The sequence below is a fragment of the Canis lupus genome, chromosome 13 (genome assembly GCF_003254725.2).
Source record: "Canis lupus dingo isolate Sandy chromosome 13, ASM325472v2, whole genome shotgun sequence".
Taxonomy (NCBI): Eukaryota; Metazoa; Chordata; class Mammalia; order Carnivora; family Canidae; genus Canis; species Canis lupus.
Genome location: NC_064255.1, coordinates 16,363,435 through 16,381,992, shown reverse-complemented (window position 1 = coordinate 16,381,992; position 18,558 = coordinate 16,363,435). Strand labels below are relative to the sequence as shown.

Here is an 18,558-nt window from a genome sequence, read left to right as displayed (position 1 = left end):
CAAGCTGTTTCACCTTGAGCAACAACTCACAAGAGCTGGGTCCAGTTCCTCAGTCTCCAACTGGTTGGTGGGACTAGACTATTTAAAACATAAATATATATATATATATATATATATAATTTATTTACTCATGAGAGACACATGTAGACGGAGAAGAAGCAGGCTGCATGCGGGGAGCCGGACGTGGGACTCGATCCAGGTCTCCAGGATCAGGGCCTGGGCTGAAGGTAGCACTAAGCCCCTGAGCCATCCAGGCTGCCCCTGGGTGAGACTAAATTTAAGAACACTTTATGTCTCCACTCTCTGAGGTGTGAAGATCACATACTGCAGTACTAATAGGAAGGGGAAAAGATGGCCAAAAGTTTACAAATTACGTGGTCAACTCAACTAATGAAGAGTTATTTAGAAAACGTTGTTCTCCAGCAAGTAATTGCCAAGCATCCGCCTCAATTCACAGCATGATAATCAAAGAATGTGGAGAATAGAATTTTGCATATTTGCCCTGGCCTGGAATCTGTCCCAGATCTAGCTTTGGCTAACGCTCGAAAGAAAGAACCAACACAGAACAGTGATTTACAAAGTGATTGAGATGTATTATTTGCATTTGGGGTTGTCTTTGAAGATCCAGGTTTATGAAACTGGAACTAAGACCTTCTATAATGTTTGCCGTGTTCTAATTCCCAACACCAACACTTAGATGGGCACTTTTATCTGACTGAAAATAAATTTAGGAACTGGAAGCTATAACGTGTTATTATGGGATTGGATTCATGATTCTTGAGTATAATTGCTCACTGCTTTCCAGTGTTACTCTTTTATTCCTTCATGCCAACTCCCCACCCCAGCTATACTCCCACCACGGAGAAATGATACCATCCGAGCCTTGCAAAACAGTTAAAACATTTGTTTTTTTAATTGAGGTATTATTTATTAGCACATATTTATGTACTTACAAAATTGTTTTTATCCAATACACCATCCTACATAATATCTCAAGAATGAACATCATATTCCGGAAGTAAAAATGCAAGCTTCTTAATAATGTATGCATAACCCAACATCTTTTGGATCACAGAATACCATCTATTTGGCTTTAGAGAACACAAATAACTTTTTACAATTTTTTGTAGTCAAGAAGAAAGTAAAAAAAAAGAAAAAGAACAAAGTAAATTCAACAACATAAATTTAATTGACCCTGAGTGTATTGCTAATTTGCATAATTTTTTAAATACATGCATATCATTCTTCCCTTAAACTTACTAGTACACTACCATTTGGTTTCTATTCAGTCATCTCAATTTTCTACCTCATTAATTCCTAAGATAAGAAGGAACAAAGAGGGATGCCTGGGTGGCTCAGTGGTTGAACACCTGCCTTTGGCCCAGGGCATGACCCTGGAGTCTGGGGATCAAGTCCCATTTTGGGCTCCCTGCATAGAGCCTGCTTCTCCCTCCGCCTATGTCTCTGCTTCTGTCTTTGTGTGTCTCTCATGAATAAATAAATAACATCTTTAGAAAAAAAAGAAGAACAGAGAATGGGCAACAGTTAAAACATTTAAAAAAAAACCCATAAGATTCACAGATTTATCTACCAACTTCATCCCATTGGTCATATTTTATTTGTGATCATTAATAAAGGGAAACCTCACGGCAATGGAGTTGGAAAATTAGGCAGAGAGAGCTCTCACACCCCACTACTCTTACTCAATAACAGACCCAATCAGAAGCAACAGACCCTGTAGGTGGATACTACTTTACTACCCCAGCAGGGGGATAAAAGGCTTTCCTTATCCAATGCCCCACCAACAGCCCAGCCAATGATAGACAGTCACAACTTAGCCCTCGAGAAGCCACTACAAAGTTCTCAGTTTACACCAATGGGCTTTTTGTTTATCCCAGTCTTTCTAACCCTCTGATTACCTCTATAAAAAGACCAGTACCTCTTCTTTGTTTCCCAGATTTGCCTATGGTTTTGCTGTAGCTCGTGTGTCTGGTATCGCAATTGTCTGCTATTCCTGAATGAAGCCATCTTTTTTCCTTGGTAAAATAACTGGGTTAAAATAACTGGTTTGATTTTTAAGGTTTACTCGTGAGAAAAATGTGGTGCAGGACTAGGGAGTCTTATTCTAGTTTTTTTTTTTTTTAATTTACTAAGTGACAGCAAAATTATTTTTCAAATTTTCTATATAGGACAGTGCAGCTTGCATATCAGATCCTTATTTCACAAACATGAAGACAGTCAATAATGGTGATTACCAAGTTTAAAACAGTTTTCTGTTATAGCAGTATTTCTCAAAACATGATCGTGGGACATACAGAAAAAAGCTCTTTTTCTGAGCCTTTTCTGCTGTGCTTGTTTAAAATGACCATTTCTGGCTTGGAACATGTATTGAGGGATAGGGATACTATTCAGAAAGGAAGTGATGTTTATTACAATCTTCCCAAATCATTATTATGCATATTAATGTTCCTGAGGTTTGCAGTAAAGCATCACTGTTTATCCAATAGGACATTTTCAGTAGGTAGTCCAATGAATACTTTTTGGTCTGATGGTCAATGACCTAGTATTAGAAAACCAATAAGTGGCCACAACCAAGGCAGAAGCCAAATATTGCCATTAATGGTTGAACTATTTAGATATAAATTAAAATCTGAAATTTTCTTTAAAAATTATTATGATATCATTGTTAAGAGTTTTAATAGTCATTGAAAATAATTTTGGCCTTATATTGCTGGAACAATAATCTGCTAGCTTTTTTCTTAGGTCACTACCCTGGACATTTTCCATGCCAAATAGACATTCAACTCAGGTAGGTAGGGAATTAATTTTTTTCTTTATTTTTTCATGCCCTTCATATTCTTTATTATGTCTGGATCAAATATAATTTATAATATGATTTGTTGTACATGATTTTGAAGTTTTTTTCTTCATGAAATTTTGATGAAGCCAAGTTGACAGAATGATTTATTCTTGCAAGGTGTGGCTAATTCCCAAACAAGACTTCTTCATGAAAGATTCATGGCCGAAATGGAATTAAATAGGTAAACATTAAATACAACTCATAAAGGTTATTTTGTTTAATTTCATAAATGTTAGTATTCCAGATAATTCACAAAGATCTCTTGTGACATTATTCTGCTTTACATTCATATTTAAATATTTTAAAACATTGGTTAACATCCATTAGTTCAAAAAGAATACAATGTTCTTTCTAATATTGTGTAGCTAACACATGTCCTAAGCAAATAATTTCCCTAAATAAGTCATTTAAAACAACTTAGGTAAACTGCATTGAGGGCCTACTAAGTTCTTCACTAGGATCTCCTGTGATAAACTCCATCCTGGACTTGCTTACCGTGAATTTTCATATATGGCAGACAGTGTTTTGAAGGTTGGATCTGGAGGCTCCTCAATGTTCTAAAACATTTTTATGTTTTTCAAATTGCAAAAATGGCTATCACGACAAGTGGAACAATGGAACAACACAAAGATATTCATCCCTTCTTCCCTTGCCCAGAAAAAAACATGAACAACCTACTGTGTATCCTTCAATTTCTCATACTCATATACTTACACATCATTTGCAGACACACATGTAGAGTTTTGCCACTTTATGTTATTAAAAATGAAATCATATTTTATCACTTTTATACATTTTGCTTTTCTCACCCAGCAATCCTTGTGGAAATCCTCCCCTGCCACATACCCCAAGTCAGTTGGCATAGATCTCATTCATTATTTTTAATGGCTGCATGACATTCTCCACAAACCATCACATATAACATAGTGGATGTGACAGACTGTGAATTGTCACCCAATCTCTCTTTTTTTTTAGTAATAGAATTTTGATTTTATTCAGGACATTAATACGTGCTCAAAGAAAAGAATCCATTTTCCAGACTTCTGTGCAGGTAAGTATCATCATATGGTTAAGTTCTAGCCAAGGATACATAAGTATAAATGTTACAAGGGACTTCTGGGAAGGCTGCTTAAAAGATGCCAACTTAGCTCAGCGATTGGCACTTTGGTTTTTTTCCACTTTCTTCCTTCCTAGTGGAATTGGGTTGTGATGAATGGAATACTAGAAGCCTATTTTAGTCCATGAGGTAAACTTGGGCATGGAGACCATGCTAAGCTGGCAAAGCAGATAAAGGAAGGAGTCTGTGTTTTTTGTGAGACCATCTTTCCAAATCTAGGCTTTCTATGTCTGGACTTGTTTTACATGAGAAGAAAAGTAAACTTTTAGCTTGGTTTAAAAAATATTATTTTAAGTTTTTTTTTTTTTTTTTCACTTCCCGAGACTTTATTTATTTTGGAGCAACTTAAGGTTTACAACAAAATTAAAAGGAAGATACAGGGATTCCCTATATATTCCCAGCCTCAAGACATACGCAGCTTCCCTCATTATCGACATCACTCACCAGAATGGTACTTTTTTTTTTCATCCGAGGATAAATCTAGAATGGCACATTCAGTTTCTTTTATATGCAGCCAAACCCACTCCTAACTGATAAAGTTAAAACTACTTGCCAGAATTTTAAATTGTCAGATGTTTTTGATGAAACTTTGATGTCGGTTTGTGTTTGCCAATATAATTGCCCTTTCTTTGAACAGACTAAAAATTCTAGTTTATATATTTTCTGTAAAAGGTAGAATATTTTTTCAAGGCAAATTAAGTTAAACCTTTTTACATACAATAAAAGCTATCTTAACATTTTTTTTTCTTTTGAAAGTTTAAACAATTTGATTTGAACTGGATATGTCAATGGGATGAATCTTCTGTTGAGTAAAGTTATTTAAATACGAAGACCCCCCACCCCCACCACCTCCAGCTGCTTGGGCAATAAACATCAAGGAAATGTTAGTGCAACCCAGTTGTCAATTAAAGAAAGCAATTAGGATTTTTGTCATGTTGGCCCAACTAGTACCAGTGAGCACTTCCTCCAGGGTATATGAGAATAAAGAAAACGTCTCTTAGAAAAAAATTTCAAGGGATTTCGGTTTGTCAACGATATTTTCAAACCAGGCAGTAAACAGGAAGTATCCACCATTGGTTATCAGATGGCTGTAAAATTAGGCTAGCAAATTTGCTTGCTGTAATAGTCTATCTGAATGAAATCATACAGAGAACAAATACTGCCACGGGAATTAAGTCTAAAGGGATTCAGTATTTCATTATAACAGATCTGAATAGTGTTCTACATCGGGAGGTTACTAACAAAATGTTTAATGGTATTAATTAAAGTAAAATCGAAAACTGGTAGAGAAGAGGAAAAGTTCAAAAGTGGCAGCAATGTGCAAACTATTTTACTTTGATGCATAACAAACTGCCCCTTTGAAATTTAATTAAATCATAACTGAAACTAGTAGAGAAGTTTGTACCGTATGGGGTCTTTCATTTTAACTTATCAAAGCATTTTAGAAGATTAATGAATCCTTGTAAAATTACTCTAGGTAAGCAAATATTATTGCTGTTACTTAAAGGAGTTCGAAGATTGAAAATTATGTCAGATTATGGCATCAAAAGGATTTTCTACAAACACTATTTATTTATATTGAACAAAATGTTGAAGACAACCATTTCACTCATGCTTTCGTATATATTTTTAAGCAGCAGGAGGACTTTAGGGCAGAAACTGAACTCCTGGTGGCAAGAAATTAAACAGACTTTCAATAATCCAGTAGAATATTATTTCAAAGTCTCATATTTATAATTAAATTGCACCAATACAAGGTATTAATTACATGATATTATACAAAAGAAAAGTCACTCTTAGAACCTGTGCAAATGTTTTCAGTGCTAGATCACTTGTTTTAATACTAGTTGGTAATTCATAAATCAAAATACTGGGATGAGAAGGCCAAATGTTGTTCTTTAAATTATTATTATTTTAGCAAACACATAGAAAATGCCTACATGCTGGGTCATATGTATAAATGAATATTATTTTCTTTTTATTGGCTCGATCTCTCTATTGTTCCTTTCGTGATACTGAGCAAATCACTTAGCTCTTTAAACAATGGCCTCACACAGTCTCATTCCACATGTACATAGAGGGAAGCTTAGGACTTAAATTGATCCCAATCAGACTAAAGAGAAAGATCCTTTTTCCCCATGGGTGGGGGAGAGGTTTTCTTTTTCTCGCAATAAACGTAAGAAAGTAAGTGCATTGTGTCCACTGCTACTGGCAGCTGTTTTGAAATTATAGGGGTAGCCAGTCTGTGGACAGAACCAAAACATGTCAGAAGCCAGAGTCAAGAGAATCCTAATGATATGGAACTGAGATTTTATGCTACTTTATTCGGAATATGCTCGTACTAGAAATTTTATTATGTGATTGAATATATATCCTTCTTGTTTAAAATAATTAAAATTGTTTTTGTGTGTGTGTGTATTTGTTTTTTTTGTTACTTATAGCCCAAAATGACCTAACTGATGGAATATTTGCTAAATCCAGCCCCCCAAAAAGTGTATTTTAAAAGGAAAAATGATGCAGGTGCCTGGCTGACTCAGTTGGTGGAACGTGCAACTCTTGGTCTCAGAGTTGTGAATTTAAGCCCCATTTTGGGCGTAGAGCTCACTTAAAAAAATAAATAAGTAAAAGGACAAATGATGGTATTACCTCTATAATACCTTGCTTTAAAGAAATTTAAGGTGTTCTGCATATGTTCTTGTCTTATCCTGAGCAACATTAGGAAGAAGCTTGGATGCAGAAACCTGTTGTTATTATCTGCTTTCAGCATCTCCCAAAGGCATCTTTTCCACTCTAGTTAAATATTAAGAGGGGATCCCTGGGTGGCTCAGCGGTTTGGCACCTGCCTTTGGCCCAGGGCGGGATCCAGGAGTCCCGGGATGGAGTCCCATGTCGGGCTCCCGGTGCATGGAGCCTGCTTCTCCCTCTGCCTGTGTCTCTGCCTCTCTCTCTCTCTATGTCTATCATGAATTAATAAATAAAATCTTTAAAACAAATAAAAATAAAAAAATAAATATTAAGCAAAATGTTAGTGTTTTCAGCCTGATGATTTTCTTTGGCCAAGTGAATATTTGTGGACTTCTAAAAAAGTATACTAGCTTAATCCAGAACTTTAGTTTTTCCTTATTTATATGTTGTTTCTTCTGGCTTTGCTTACATCTAATTTTTGTGTCGTAGACCTGGCCTGTTATTTATGATGACACCATATAGTCTCATAGGGAGGAGGAGAAATTGCCCTTTCCTCTCATTTCCATAGAAAGGGGAGTTTCTGATCCCCTCCTGACAAGTGAGTATCATTGGAGGGTAGCCTTCCTGTTTCTCTCCATTCCCTGTTACTTGTGACGCCTGAAAGAAGGAAGAGCTAATCTGATATTTTTGGAGATGTCATAACCATTACATAACCACATCTCTTTCCCAAGGGTAAAAAAGATCTTTGTACGCCTTTTCTAGAAAATAATCTATATAGAAGAGTTAAGAACATACATCTCTTACAGAATCTCTTGCTGGAAGCTTTGAAAGTTTCCTTGCTTTGTTTGTTTCTAATGGATAGTAGAGGACAACCCCTTAGCTGTTGTCATGGATATACAGTTATTTCCCAAAAGGAACAGTAAATAGAAAGATCAGATTATTTCCTACCCTCTTCCTTCCCACAAAAGCTAGAACGGATGTTAAGTTGGTCCTATAGAGGTTAGCTATGAGCCCTGGGCAGGCACAGACACAGAGCCCAATCTATGTCTATCTACTCCATGACCTAGAGAGCTGCTCAGCTCAGGCCTCAAGACTTATCAGATGTTCAAAGGAACTTTGCCTTCCACAGAGGTCTGGAAGCAGGCAACAACTGAATCGGAATAAGCTGATATTAAAAAAAAAAAAATCCTTCGGCTCATCTGTGTACTAAATAGGAATAAAGTGGTATTTTAAAAAATCCTTTGGCTCATCTTGGTGTCTTGACTCTCATTTTACTACATTGAAAGATTTAAGTAGGCCTTAGCCAAGTCAGAAAAAGCAGCTCCAACACTGGCTGGTTTCTAGAGTATATGGCTGGACTGGTGACAGTCTGACATTCAACGGGCTGTGTTTTCCTAGTGGGTAGAGTTACTATGCCACAAAGCAGAACTAGTCAGACTGTTTATTTTTTCATTTTTTCATTCAGGTATGGCAGGCTATTCTTTGCTTCCTGACTCTAGGCAGTAGTCACCCCCCGGCACAGCCCACAGCTTGCTTTGGAAGGTCCTTACCATCCTCTCTCTTTTTGCTTCTGACTAAATTTGTAATACTTTCGGGATATGTAGAAGTATGCTAAAAACTTTAGTTCCTGTGACAGAAATAATGAAGAATGTATTATTACAAATACAGGGTAAATATATTTTGTCCAGTAAATGAATAGCCACAATAACATTAATATCCATGATATCAAACTGCTTTTGGCTGGGGTGGGGGGCAGAAGTACAATGTAATGACTCTGACCAGCCTTCTTTGGGTGATCAGTACAGAATAATCAGCATTCTGCAATAATCTGTTATTTAAATTTTTCTGCATGCTTTAGTTTTATTTTTTATGTTTATTTTATTTTATTTTTTATTTTTATTTTTTTAAAAAGATTTTATTTATTTATTAGAGACACAGAGAGAGAGAGAGAGAGAGAGAGAGAGGCAGAGACACAGGCAGAGGGAGAAGCAGGCTCCACGCAGGGAGCCCGACATGGGACTCAATCCCGGGAACCCAGGATCATGCCCTGGGCTGAAGGTGGCGCTAAACCGCTAAACCACTGGGCTGCCCTTTTTAATGTTTATTTTAAAGATTTTATTTATTTATTTATTTATTTGAGAGGGAAAGAGAGAGAGAGAGTGCACAAGCAGGGGGAAGGGCGAGGGAGAAGCAGACTCCCCAACGAATGGGGAGCTCTACACAATCCCAGGACCCTGGGATCATGACCTGAACCAAAGGCAGACACGTAATTGAGCCACCTAGGACTTTAGGTTTATTTTGCTCTTATTTTTCTAAGATTTTGAGAAGGGAGCTTTGGTTATGGATTTGAGATATTTCCTCTTCCATAATGTATACATTTAGCTATAAACTTTTCTCTTAGCACTGATGTAGCTGTGTCTCACAAATTTTGACATTTTATGTTTTCACATTCATTCGGTTCAATGTGTTTGTGTTTTTAAAGTTCCCTGAAGACTTCCTCTTTGACCCATGGGTTATTAGAAGCATGTTGTTTAGCTTCCAAGTATTTGGAAAATTTTCTGTTACCTTTTTGTTTTGACTTCTAGTTTGAATCTGTTGTGGTTGGAGAACATACTCTGTGATTTCAGTTCTTTTAAACTTGTTGAGGTTTGTTCATGGCTCAGGATACGGTTTATACCTTCCATGGGCATTTGAAAATAATGAAACAAATGTGTATTCTGTTGTTGGATGGAATGTTTTTATAAATGTTGATTAGATCCTGTTGATGGTATTGCTGAGTTCTTTTATATTTTTGATGATTTTTTCTCTAGTTGTTCTGTTAATTGTTGAAAGAGGGGAGCTGATGTCTTAAACTATGACTGTGTATATGTCTATTTGTCTTTGAGTTCCAGGAGTTTTTTCTTTACAGAAGCTCAGCTTTGTTGCTAGGGAATACACATTTAGAATTACTATGTGTTTTTGGTGATTGGCCAATTTATCATTATATAATGTCTCTCTCTGTCTCTGGTGGTTTTCTTTGCTCCAAATTCTCCTTTATCTGATATTAATGATAAAGCCACTGCTGCATTCTTTAGCGTAATGTTTGCATGATATATTTTCCATCATTTCACTTTCAGTATGCCTATATTACTATGTTTGAAATGAGTTTCTTTTCGACAGCCTATAATTGGGTGGATTTGTACTATGTCAACTTTGCTAAGCTGGAATCATACTTCCTAGAATTCCCTTTCTTGTAGAGTCTGAGCTAGGGTTGGCTGCAGGGGTGTGAGGGAAACAGAGAAGTCAAAGATGACTCTAGGGTTTTTGGTCTAATAAACTGGAAGAATTGAGCTGTCATCAAATGAGATGAGGAAGACTATGGAGGGAGGTGGTATTTGGAGTTCAGTTTTGGAAAGTCTGGGTTGTTAGTCCATGTGGAACATTTAAGTAGAGAAGTTGCATAGGCAGATGGACATGCCGGTGTGGACTTCAGTGGAGGGGTCTAGGGAAAATCAATTTGGGAATTATCAGTTCTGCATAGACATCTCTTGAAGGGGTAAACATTTCAAAAATAAGCAACAGGCAAAATTTGGAAAGACGGAAAGAATGTCTTCATTAAAAAAAAAAATTAAAAGTGAAATCGTTTTCAGGCGAGACGCTACCTGCATGAGAGCTATAACGCTGTTACGGCCAACTGACTCATGGAGACTGACTAAACGTGAGGTGGGAAACATCTTTAAAAGTCTACCTGTGTCTTAGAAAGCTTTTGCGGAGCAAGAAGCCGCAAACGCACTTCGCACGTGCGCAAAGGCGTTCCCTGGCGGAAGCGTGGGAGCCGGACGAGCGGAGGGAGGCGGGGCCCCGCGCCAGCCTCTCCTCCCGCTCCGCCCCCCGGGCGCCGGGCTGCTCGTGACGTCACGTGGAGTTCGTACTTCCGCTTCCGGCCACTCACGTTTCTCTTTTTTCCTGTCCGGCTGAAAAGATGGCGTCCCGCAAGGAAGGCGCCGGCTCCGCTGCCACTTCTTCCAGCTCCACCACCGGCCCGGCGGGGAAAGGCAAAGGCAAAGGCGGGTCCGGAGATTCGGCCGTGAAGCAAGTGCAGATAGATGGCTTGGTGAGTGGGCTTCCGTTTCGCCGGGTCCACGTGGGGACCTCGGTTCTTCGTCCTGTCCCGCCAGACGCGCTGCTTGGCAGCCTCTCCCTGGGGCCTCGTGAGACTGGGACAGAGTTTTCCCCGAAAACCTTTCTCTTTCATCTTCACTGTTTGTGGGGAGGCGCGACAACTTTCTCTGCCACCCATCGTGGGGGTTGAGGACTTAGGGAACAGGCTAGGGGTGTGTGTGTGTGACAGATTCTTGGGGTCTTGTCACGAGACGCTTAGATTTGGAGAAAGAGTCGTTTGGAAGACACATAGGGGAAGGCAGGTATCAAGAAGGATCTAGGAATCCACGGCTTTTGGAAGGTGAGGTAAACTTCATTGCTTCTCTGCCTGGGTCTGACATCCGTAACTTCCCAAGTGGAGATTGACTTTATAGCCACTTGTGAGCCGGTGAAGCCGTGGAGTGGGGATGAACATGTCTTATGTTGGCTTCCCCTTTCCCCGTCTGTGCCTGTTGGAGGGCCTCGGGATTGGGGTTTAGGCATCTTTCTATCCGGTCTCTGTTTGACGGGTGTAACCAGAGGAGGTAAAAGCACACTCCTGGAGCCAGACGGCGTGGGTTTGAGTCCCACCTGAATAAGAGGCGCCTGGCTCAGTGGTTGAGCATCTGCCTTCGGCTCAGGTCCTGGGATCGAGTCCCGCATCAGCCTCCCCACATGGAGCCCGCTTCTCCCTCTGCCTGTGTCTCTGCCTCTCGCTCTGTGGGTCTCTCATGAATAAGTAAGTAAAATCATTAAAGAAAAAATTTAAAATTAGCTGAATGGTATTGGTTAAGTTAATCTTTACATTTATGTTCCTCATTTCGGTTGTTTTGAGGATTAAAATTGGCTTAATATATGTCAGTAACTAGAACAGTGTTCTGGGACATAGTTAATGACCATTTAATCCCTAGTTGCTCAAGTGTTATTATTTGTGTTCCAAAAAGTCACAACAGTAGATACTCCTTAAATTCCTTTCTTGTGGCTTTTTTTTTTTTTTTTTTTAATGATAGGCACACAGTGAGAGAGAGAGAGAGAGGCAGAGACACAGGCAGAGGGAGAAGCAGGCTCCATGCACCGGGAGCCTGACGTGGGATTCGATCCTGGGTCTCTAGGATCGCGCCCTGGGCCAAAGGCAGGCGCCAAACCGCTGCGCCACCCAGGGATCCCCTTTCTTGTGGCTTTAAATATAATTTATATTCTGATAACCTTTAGATTTATATTTCTTGCCAGACTTGGTTTTTGAGTGCCACTCTTGAACACCCCACTCTTTGCCTGACATCCCTATTTGGATATCTTATAGGCATCTCAAATTTTACTTGTCCAAAATAAAAGTATGGCCATGTCCCTTTCCTTCCTTTCTCCTCTTCGGTCTTTCCTTGGTCTCCCGTCCTAGGAAATGGACCTATCATCTATGCATTTGAACAAGTCAGAAAACCTAGGCATTAACCCTACATTTGTTTTTTTTTTTTTTCCTCCGTCAGCAAATCCTGTTAGTTCCACCTCCAAAATGTATCAAATTCCATTTTTTTTTTTAAGATTTTATTTATTTATTTGAGAGAGAGAGAGAGAGAGAGAGAGGCAGAGACACAGGCAGAGGGAAAAGCCGGCTCCATGCAGGGAGCCCAATGTGGGACTTGATCCCAGGACCCAGGATCACAGCGTGAGCCAGAGGCAGACGCTCAACCGCCGAGCCACCCAGGCATCCCTATATCAAATTTCTCTGCTTCTCATCTATATGCCATCAACCATGTCCACTTGGAATAAAATATAGTCTTCTTACCCCATTCTTCAAGGTCCTGCTATTCTAGTCTCTTCTCCAAACTCACCTCCTACTTGTAGACTACATTCCTAGTGACATTTTAGTTCTTTGTTTTCTCCTGAAATACTCAAGTATTTCTTACTACTTGGTGGCTTCTTACGATCCTCGAGGTCCTTGGCTTTATTTTTAATTTTTATTTTTTTAAGATTTTATTTATTTATTCATGAGAGAGAGAGAGAGGCAGAGACATAGGCAGAGGGTGAAGCATGCTCCATGCAGGGAGCCCGACATGGGACTCGATCCCAGGTCTCTAGGATCACACCCTTGGCTGAAGGGAGCGCTAAACCACTGAGCCCCCCGGGCTGCCCTGGTCCTTGACTTTAACGCCGCATTTTAAGAACGGCTTTGCCTACCAAACCTGTCGAAATGTATCTCTCTCTCCATCCTCCTCCATCACACCACTCTGTTTCATAGCATTTTCCACTTCCTGTAACTGTCTTTGTTTTCTTGTCTCCCCCACCAAGAATGTAAGCTCCTGAGGGCAGGCAAGGGACTATGCTCTTTCATGAGTTATGTTTCCAATAGAACCTTTTAGCTGATATGGATAGAATTTAAATGAATGAATAAAAGATTTCATTTTATTTTTTTTTTAAGATTTCTTTATTTTAAGAGGAGGAGTGGGCAGGGTAAGGGTGTGGGTCAGAGGAAGGAGAGAAGCAGACTTCCCACCCACCAAGTGCTAGCTGGCTGTGAGGCTACATCCTATGACCCTGAGATTATGACCTGAACCAAAATCAAGAGTTGGACACCTAAAGACTGAGCCACCCAGGTGTCCCTCATTTTTATACTGTTCCTAGTTCATGTCCTGATATCTTATAGATTATTTTAGTGATATCTTGAATTGTTCTCTTAGCCCTCTTCAGTCAATCCTTCATACATTTTTTTTAAAATTTTTATTTTTAAGATTTAGTTTATTTGAGAGATAGCAAGAGAAAGAGAACACACAAGCAGAGCAGGGAGGGAGAAGCAGGCTCCTCTCTGTGCAAGGAGCTGGACACGAGGCACCCAGAGTCCTGGGATCATGACCTGAGCCAAAGGCAGATGCTTAAGCAGCTAAGCCAACCAGGTGCCCCTTTCCTTCATACTTTTCATTAAAACCTTCACTTAACTTAATGTGAAAGTTAAGATCTTGTTAACTTCCTTCCTGAAATGTTTACAGTGATATTGTATTGAATTCAAGGCCTACTAAGATGTCCTTGGTTTTGTGTTCAGATTAATTTCCTTCTATTTCCAAGACTTGTAGAAAGTGTATGTTCCAGCCACATAGGACAATTCGTTAGCTTGGTGTTTAATTTACATTTGTTCCTGCCATCTTGTTAGAGGTCAAGACCTGTTTTTCTTCTTGTATTGACCCTTTCCTTTACTACCTTTGGTCTATTTCATAAAATCTTCTATATCTTTAATATTACCTTCCTCTTACGAACATTGTCAGGACTTTTCCCATGTTAAAATGTTCAGTTCTCTTTTTCACGTAACACTGTGTTCCATTCTTAGTTGCCACTTTTTTCCTCTTGAAGTCAACGGTTAAACAATTACATAGACTTGTAGTTTTTCATTCTTTCTTCAACTCACTGTTAGAATCTCCATCACCAGTAATTCCCTGATTTAGTATTTATTTATTTATTTATTTAAAGATTTTATTTATTTATTCATGAGTGACACAGAGAGAGACAGAGACACAGGTAGAGGGAGAAGCAGGCTCCATGCAGGAAGCCTGATGTGGGACTCGATCCCCAGACCCTGGGATCATGTCCTGAATCAAAGGCAACTGCTGACCCACTCAGGTGGCTAAATCCCTGATTTAGTATTTAGAAAAATCATTGATAGCATTTGCAAAGAAGTATAAAAAATGCCAAAATATTCTCACACATGCAAAATATCACACATGCAATTATATCTATGATACATAATTTAAATAATCACAAAATTAACATCCAGTTATCTGCCATTCAACTTGAGAAATAGAACATTATGAATATCTTTGAAACCTCTTCCTCTTTCGTTCTTTTCTCCCATCCCTAATCCCCACTATGTAATCACTATTGTGAGTTTTGTTTCAAGGATTGGGTTTTCTTTATAGCTTCACCATAGAGTATTTCTAAACAATTTGTTTACTTTTGCCTCTTTATATTGATAATATGGATGAAATATGAATTAAATCATAGTATATGTTCTCTAATGTCTTGAGTCATATATGCATATCTCACATTGTTTTTGAGATTAGCCCATTCTAGACTAAGTGGCTATAATTCATTCATTTTCATTACAGTAGAGCATCTCATTGTATAAATATGACATGATTGTCCTCATCTGACCATTAATGGACAATTAGATGGCTTGTTTTCCTTGTGTGAAACGGTATCTCACAAGAATCTTTTCGTTGTCCATTCCATTAGAACCCTGCAGAGTCAGTGCTCATGTATCCTCTTGGAATGGAGGAATGGATCTGTGGATCTTTGTTGTAGTCAAATGATCTCATTGTTCCTAGAAAAGATCAAACTTATCCTTCCTGTTGAACTTTTCACGTAAAACCCATGTCATTCCCCCGAACCAGTTTCCATGGATTAGAGAGACAAGCTGAGTTGCTCTCACCTGGTACCTTGTTAAAAATGCAGAAATACAGTATATCAGAATCTCAGGCCCCCATCTTGATTTACTGCATCAGGTGATTTATGGCATATTAATGTTTGAGAAGTATTGTTCTGGTCCACATTGATTTTTTCCTTTATCTGAACTTTTTATGATGACTGCTTATATTGCTCATCTTGACACATGGTCATAGACTGTTCATTACTGGTTTCCTGTTTATTTTTCTTTTCTCACTGAGATGACAATTTGAAGGCAAAATTGTAAAACAAAATTTAGGATTTTATTTATTTATTTTACAGAGAGAGTGATCGTTAGTGGGGGAGGGAGAGGGACAAGAAGACACTGTGCTGAATTCTTGAGTCTGGAGCCAAACTCCAGAAGCAGGGCTTGGTCTTGACCTTGAGATCACTACCTGAGCCAAAACCAAGAGTCAGACCATTGCTTAACTGACTATGCCCCCCAGGTCCCAAATTGTAAAATATTTGTATCTTTCATAGTTCCAGTGCTTAAAACTAATTACCATAGAAATTTATTTCCTTTTAAATTTTGTTTTTCTCTTTATGTAAAACTATCTTACTGTTTAAAATTGTTAGCTACCTCATCCGTCCTTTATTGGAAGTAAGGTAGAGTATGTTACTAATAAATGAAAAAGTCAGAGTTCCATATACTTTGTCATTTGGGTGTCAGCTCAGATGTTACCTCACAGGTACTTCCCAACTGCTCTACAGTGACCCCATCAGTTCTTTGACCTTTATATTCACTCTGTTGGGCCCTTTGTTACTGTTGAAATTCTCTTATTTGTTGCTTGTCTCTCTCTCTCTCTCTCTCTCTTTTTTTTTTTTAAGATTTTATTTATTTATTCATGAGAGACACAGAGAGAGAGAGAGAGGCAGAGACACAGGCAGAGGGAGAAGCAGGCTCCACGTAGGGAGCCTGATGCGGGACTCAACCCCGGGTCTCCAGGATCAGGCCCTGAGCTGAAGGCGGTGCTAAACCGCTGAGCCACCCGGGCTGCCCTGTTGCTTGTCTTCTCAAACTAAAATACCAGCTTCCTGAGAGCAGGGCCAGTGTCAGGTTTGTTCACTGCAATGTTAATAGTGACTGACACAAAGAAAGCACTAAGATACTATAAATGAATTAATACAGTTCTGTGGTACAAGAAATTTTCTTGAAAATGAATCGTGAGGAAACTGGGGCAGTAAATGCTTTGTAGAAATGTGTTGGTGAGGAACACAGTGAGTCTGGGAGACTGAGCTTTATAAACTCACTCATATTTCTTCCTTTTTTTAAGCATCGGTGTCTTATCTATAAGAAAAATCACTAGTGTTAATTGAGCACCTGCTATTTATAAGACCCTGTGAAGGAAAGTTCAGTTAGATTATGTCTGATTCTTACAACAGTTTTAAGGGTAGATGTTACCTGTCTTACTTATCTGGTGGTTATTCAGATCTGATGAGAAAATGTTGGTAGAAGTACTTTGTGAACTGAAATGAGTAATTCAATTTGTAAGGAGGTTATACGAGGCTATGACATATATGACTGTATATTTTGTGTGTGTGTGTGTGAGAGAGAGACACTACATGAAGTTACAGAGACTAGATTGCAGCGCATTAAACTATGAAATGGAAGCCCTAGTCTAAAATCCATGTCTCAAGTAGAATACAGTTTGGCCTTTTAATGTTTCACAACAAAAAATTGTGTGGCTCTTGGCTCCTTCTTTCCTTTTAGGTTTTTATTATTTATTCATGAGAGAGACAGAGAGAGAGGCAGAGACATAGGCAGAGGGAGAAGCAGGCTCCCTGCAGGGAGCCCAATTCAGGACTCGATCCTAGGACCCCGGGATCACAACCTGAGCCAAAGGCAAGATGCTCAACCACTGAGTCACCCAGGTGTTCCAAATTGTCTTCAGGAAAGAATAAGTTGCTTCACATACTTGGATATTTTAGTCAAATAACTTGAAATTCTTTCAAGCACCAAAATTTTTACATTTTAGCTAGAAATCATTCTGAAGTGTATTACATAAATTTCTGCCTCTTTAGTCAGAGAATATTGGACATAGCTTAGCCAAGTTTTGATGACTTAGTATTATTATTAAGAACAAAATTTATTGCCCCATACTAGACAGTCCTCTTGAATCCCTTTGGGTATTTACATCTGTTTATTTCTATATTGTCCCGTGTCTTTGAGGTGTCTTGAGTAATTTGTCTTTCTAGTTGGCTGCCTTTCTTTCTTACTGTTTTGTTGGTAAATTTACATGTCTTTTACCCCATTCATTTCCAATTTGTCATTTGCTGTGGATAGTAAACCAGATAAGCAGTCTTGTTAGCATTATTTTTAATATGAGACTAAACAGACTCTAAGTATGCAGTCTGACATTTTGACTACTTATATTTTTGCTTTGGCAAGTAAGATATCACTAATTTTAAGTAATAGTGTTTTATAGTAGATTAAAACATTTGACAGACATACAGTATTATATCCCTGGAACTTCAGGAGCTGATAGAACTAATATTAGCTGGATTAGATGTCTATTCAGTCACTCATGGAAACTGAGTGGCTTTTCAAGGGCATAAAGTGATTTTAATTTGGAGCTTGGACTCAAATCACAAATTGCCACCTTTTTTCATTTTGTTTTCCATTATTCAACTGCTTCATATATTGTAAGTACTCAGTAGATGTTAGCTCTTATTAATGTGCTAGGTACTATTCAGAGTACTTTATATGTATTATAGCATTGAAACTGTATAGCTCTGATTTGGGAACCATTATTACCCCCATTTTACAAATGAAGCATATATATATATATATATATATATATATATATATATATATGCATGCTCTTACAGACTTAGAACTTTAAAATGTACAAGACAGCTAATATATCAGAATCTGTATATTTAATAATCTGTCATATTCAAGGGGAAGATTTGTAGCTAAAAGAAGTCAATTTAGTAAATATTCTTATTTAGGAAAAGGCAACTTTAGCTGGTGGGTCACACTGTAAGATATTGGGGAATCAATATTGAAGAAAATAGGAGGCATACCAAAGACAATTGAGAGGAGTGCTGGTAGGTATTCCTCAGTAAGGTTTTTTACTTGCCTTAGGATAGGCAAATCTAAGTCTGTCTGACTTCTTAGGATGCTTTTAAGATTTGTCTAATCGTGCAGACATTCTGGACTTTGTTCCTTTCCTTTAAGGTCAGAGGGCTTATTGAAATCTGAAATCCATTGCCTTTTTGAGACTGCTTTCTGATCGTGCTTCTTGTGTTTATGGCATATATATCAGTGTTTCTTGTAGCTGTCTTGGAATAATTTAAGGAGCATAGCATGCACAGTATTTCTCATGGGGGAGATGATTTAAAAAATCAG

At 38.4% G+C, this 18,558-nt stretch overlaps 1 protein-coding gene across 1 annotated transcript in view; it reads left to right on the top strand.

Annotated features, from left to right (window-relative positions):
* Positions 1–10,518: 10,518 nt before the first annotated feature.
* EIF3H (eukaryotic translation initiation factor 3 subunit H) overlaps positions 10,519–18,558 on the top strand; it is a 95,773-nt gene continuing 87,733 nt past the window's right edge. The window contains exon 1 of the mRNA XM_025450462.2: positions 10,519–10,755. Within this exon, the coding sequence (XP_025306247.1) occupies positions 10,624–10,755 (132 nt within the window). The 5' untranslated portion in view covers positions 10,519–10,623. The remainder of the gene's footprint in view (positions 10,756–18,558) is intronic.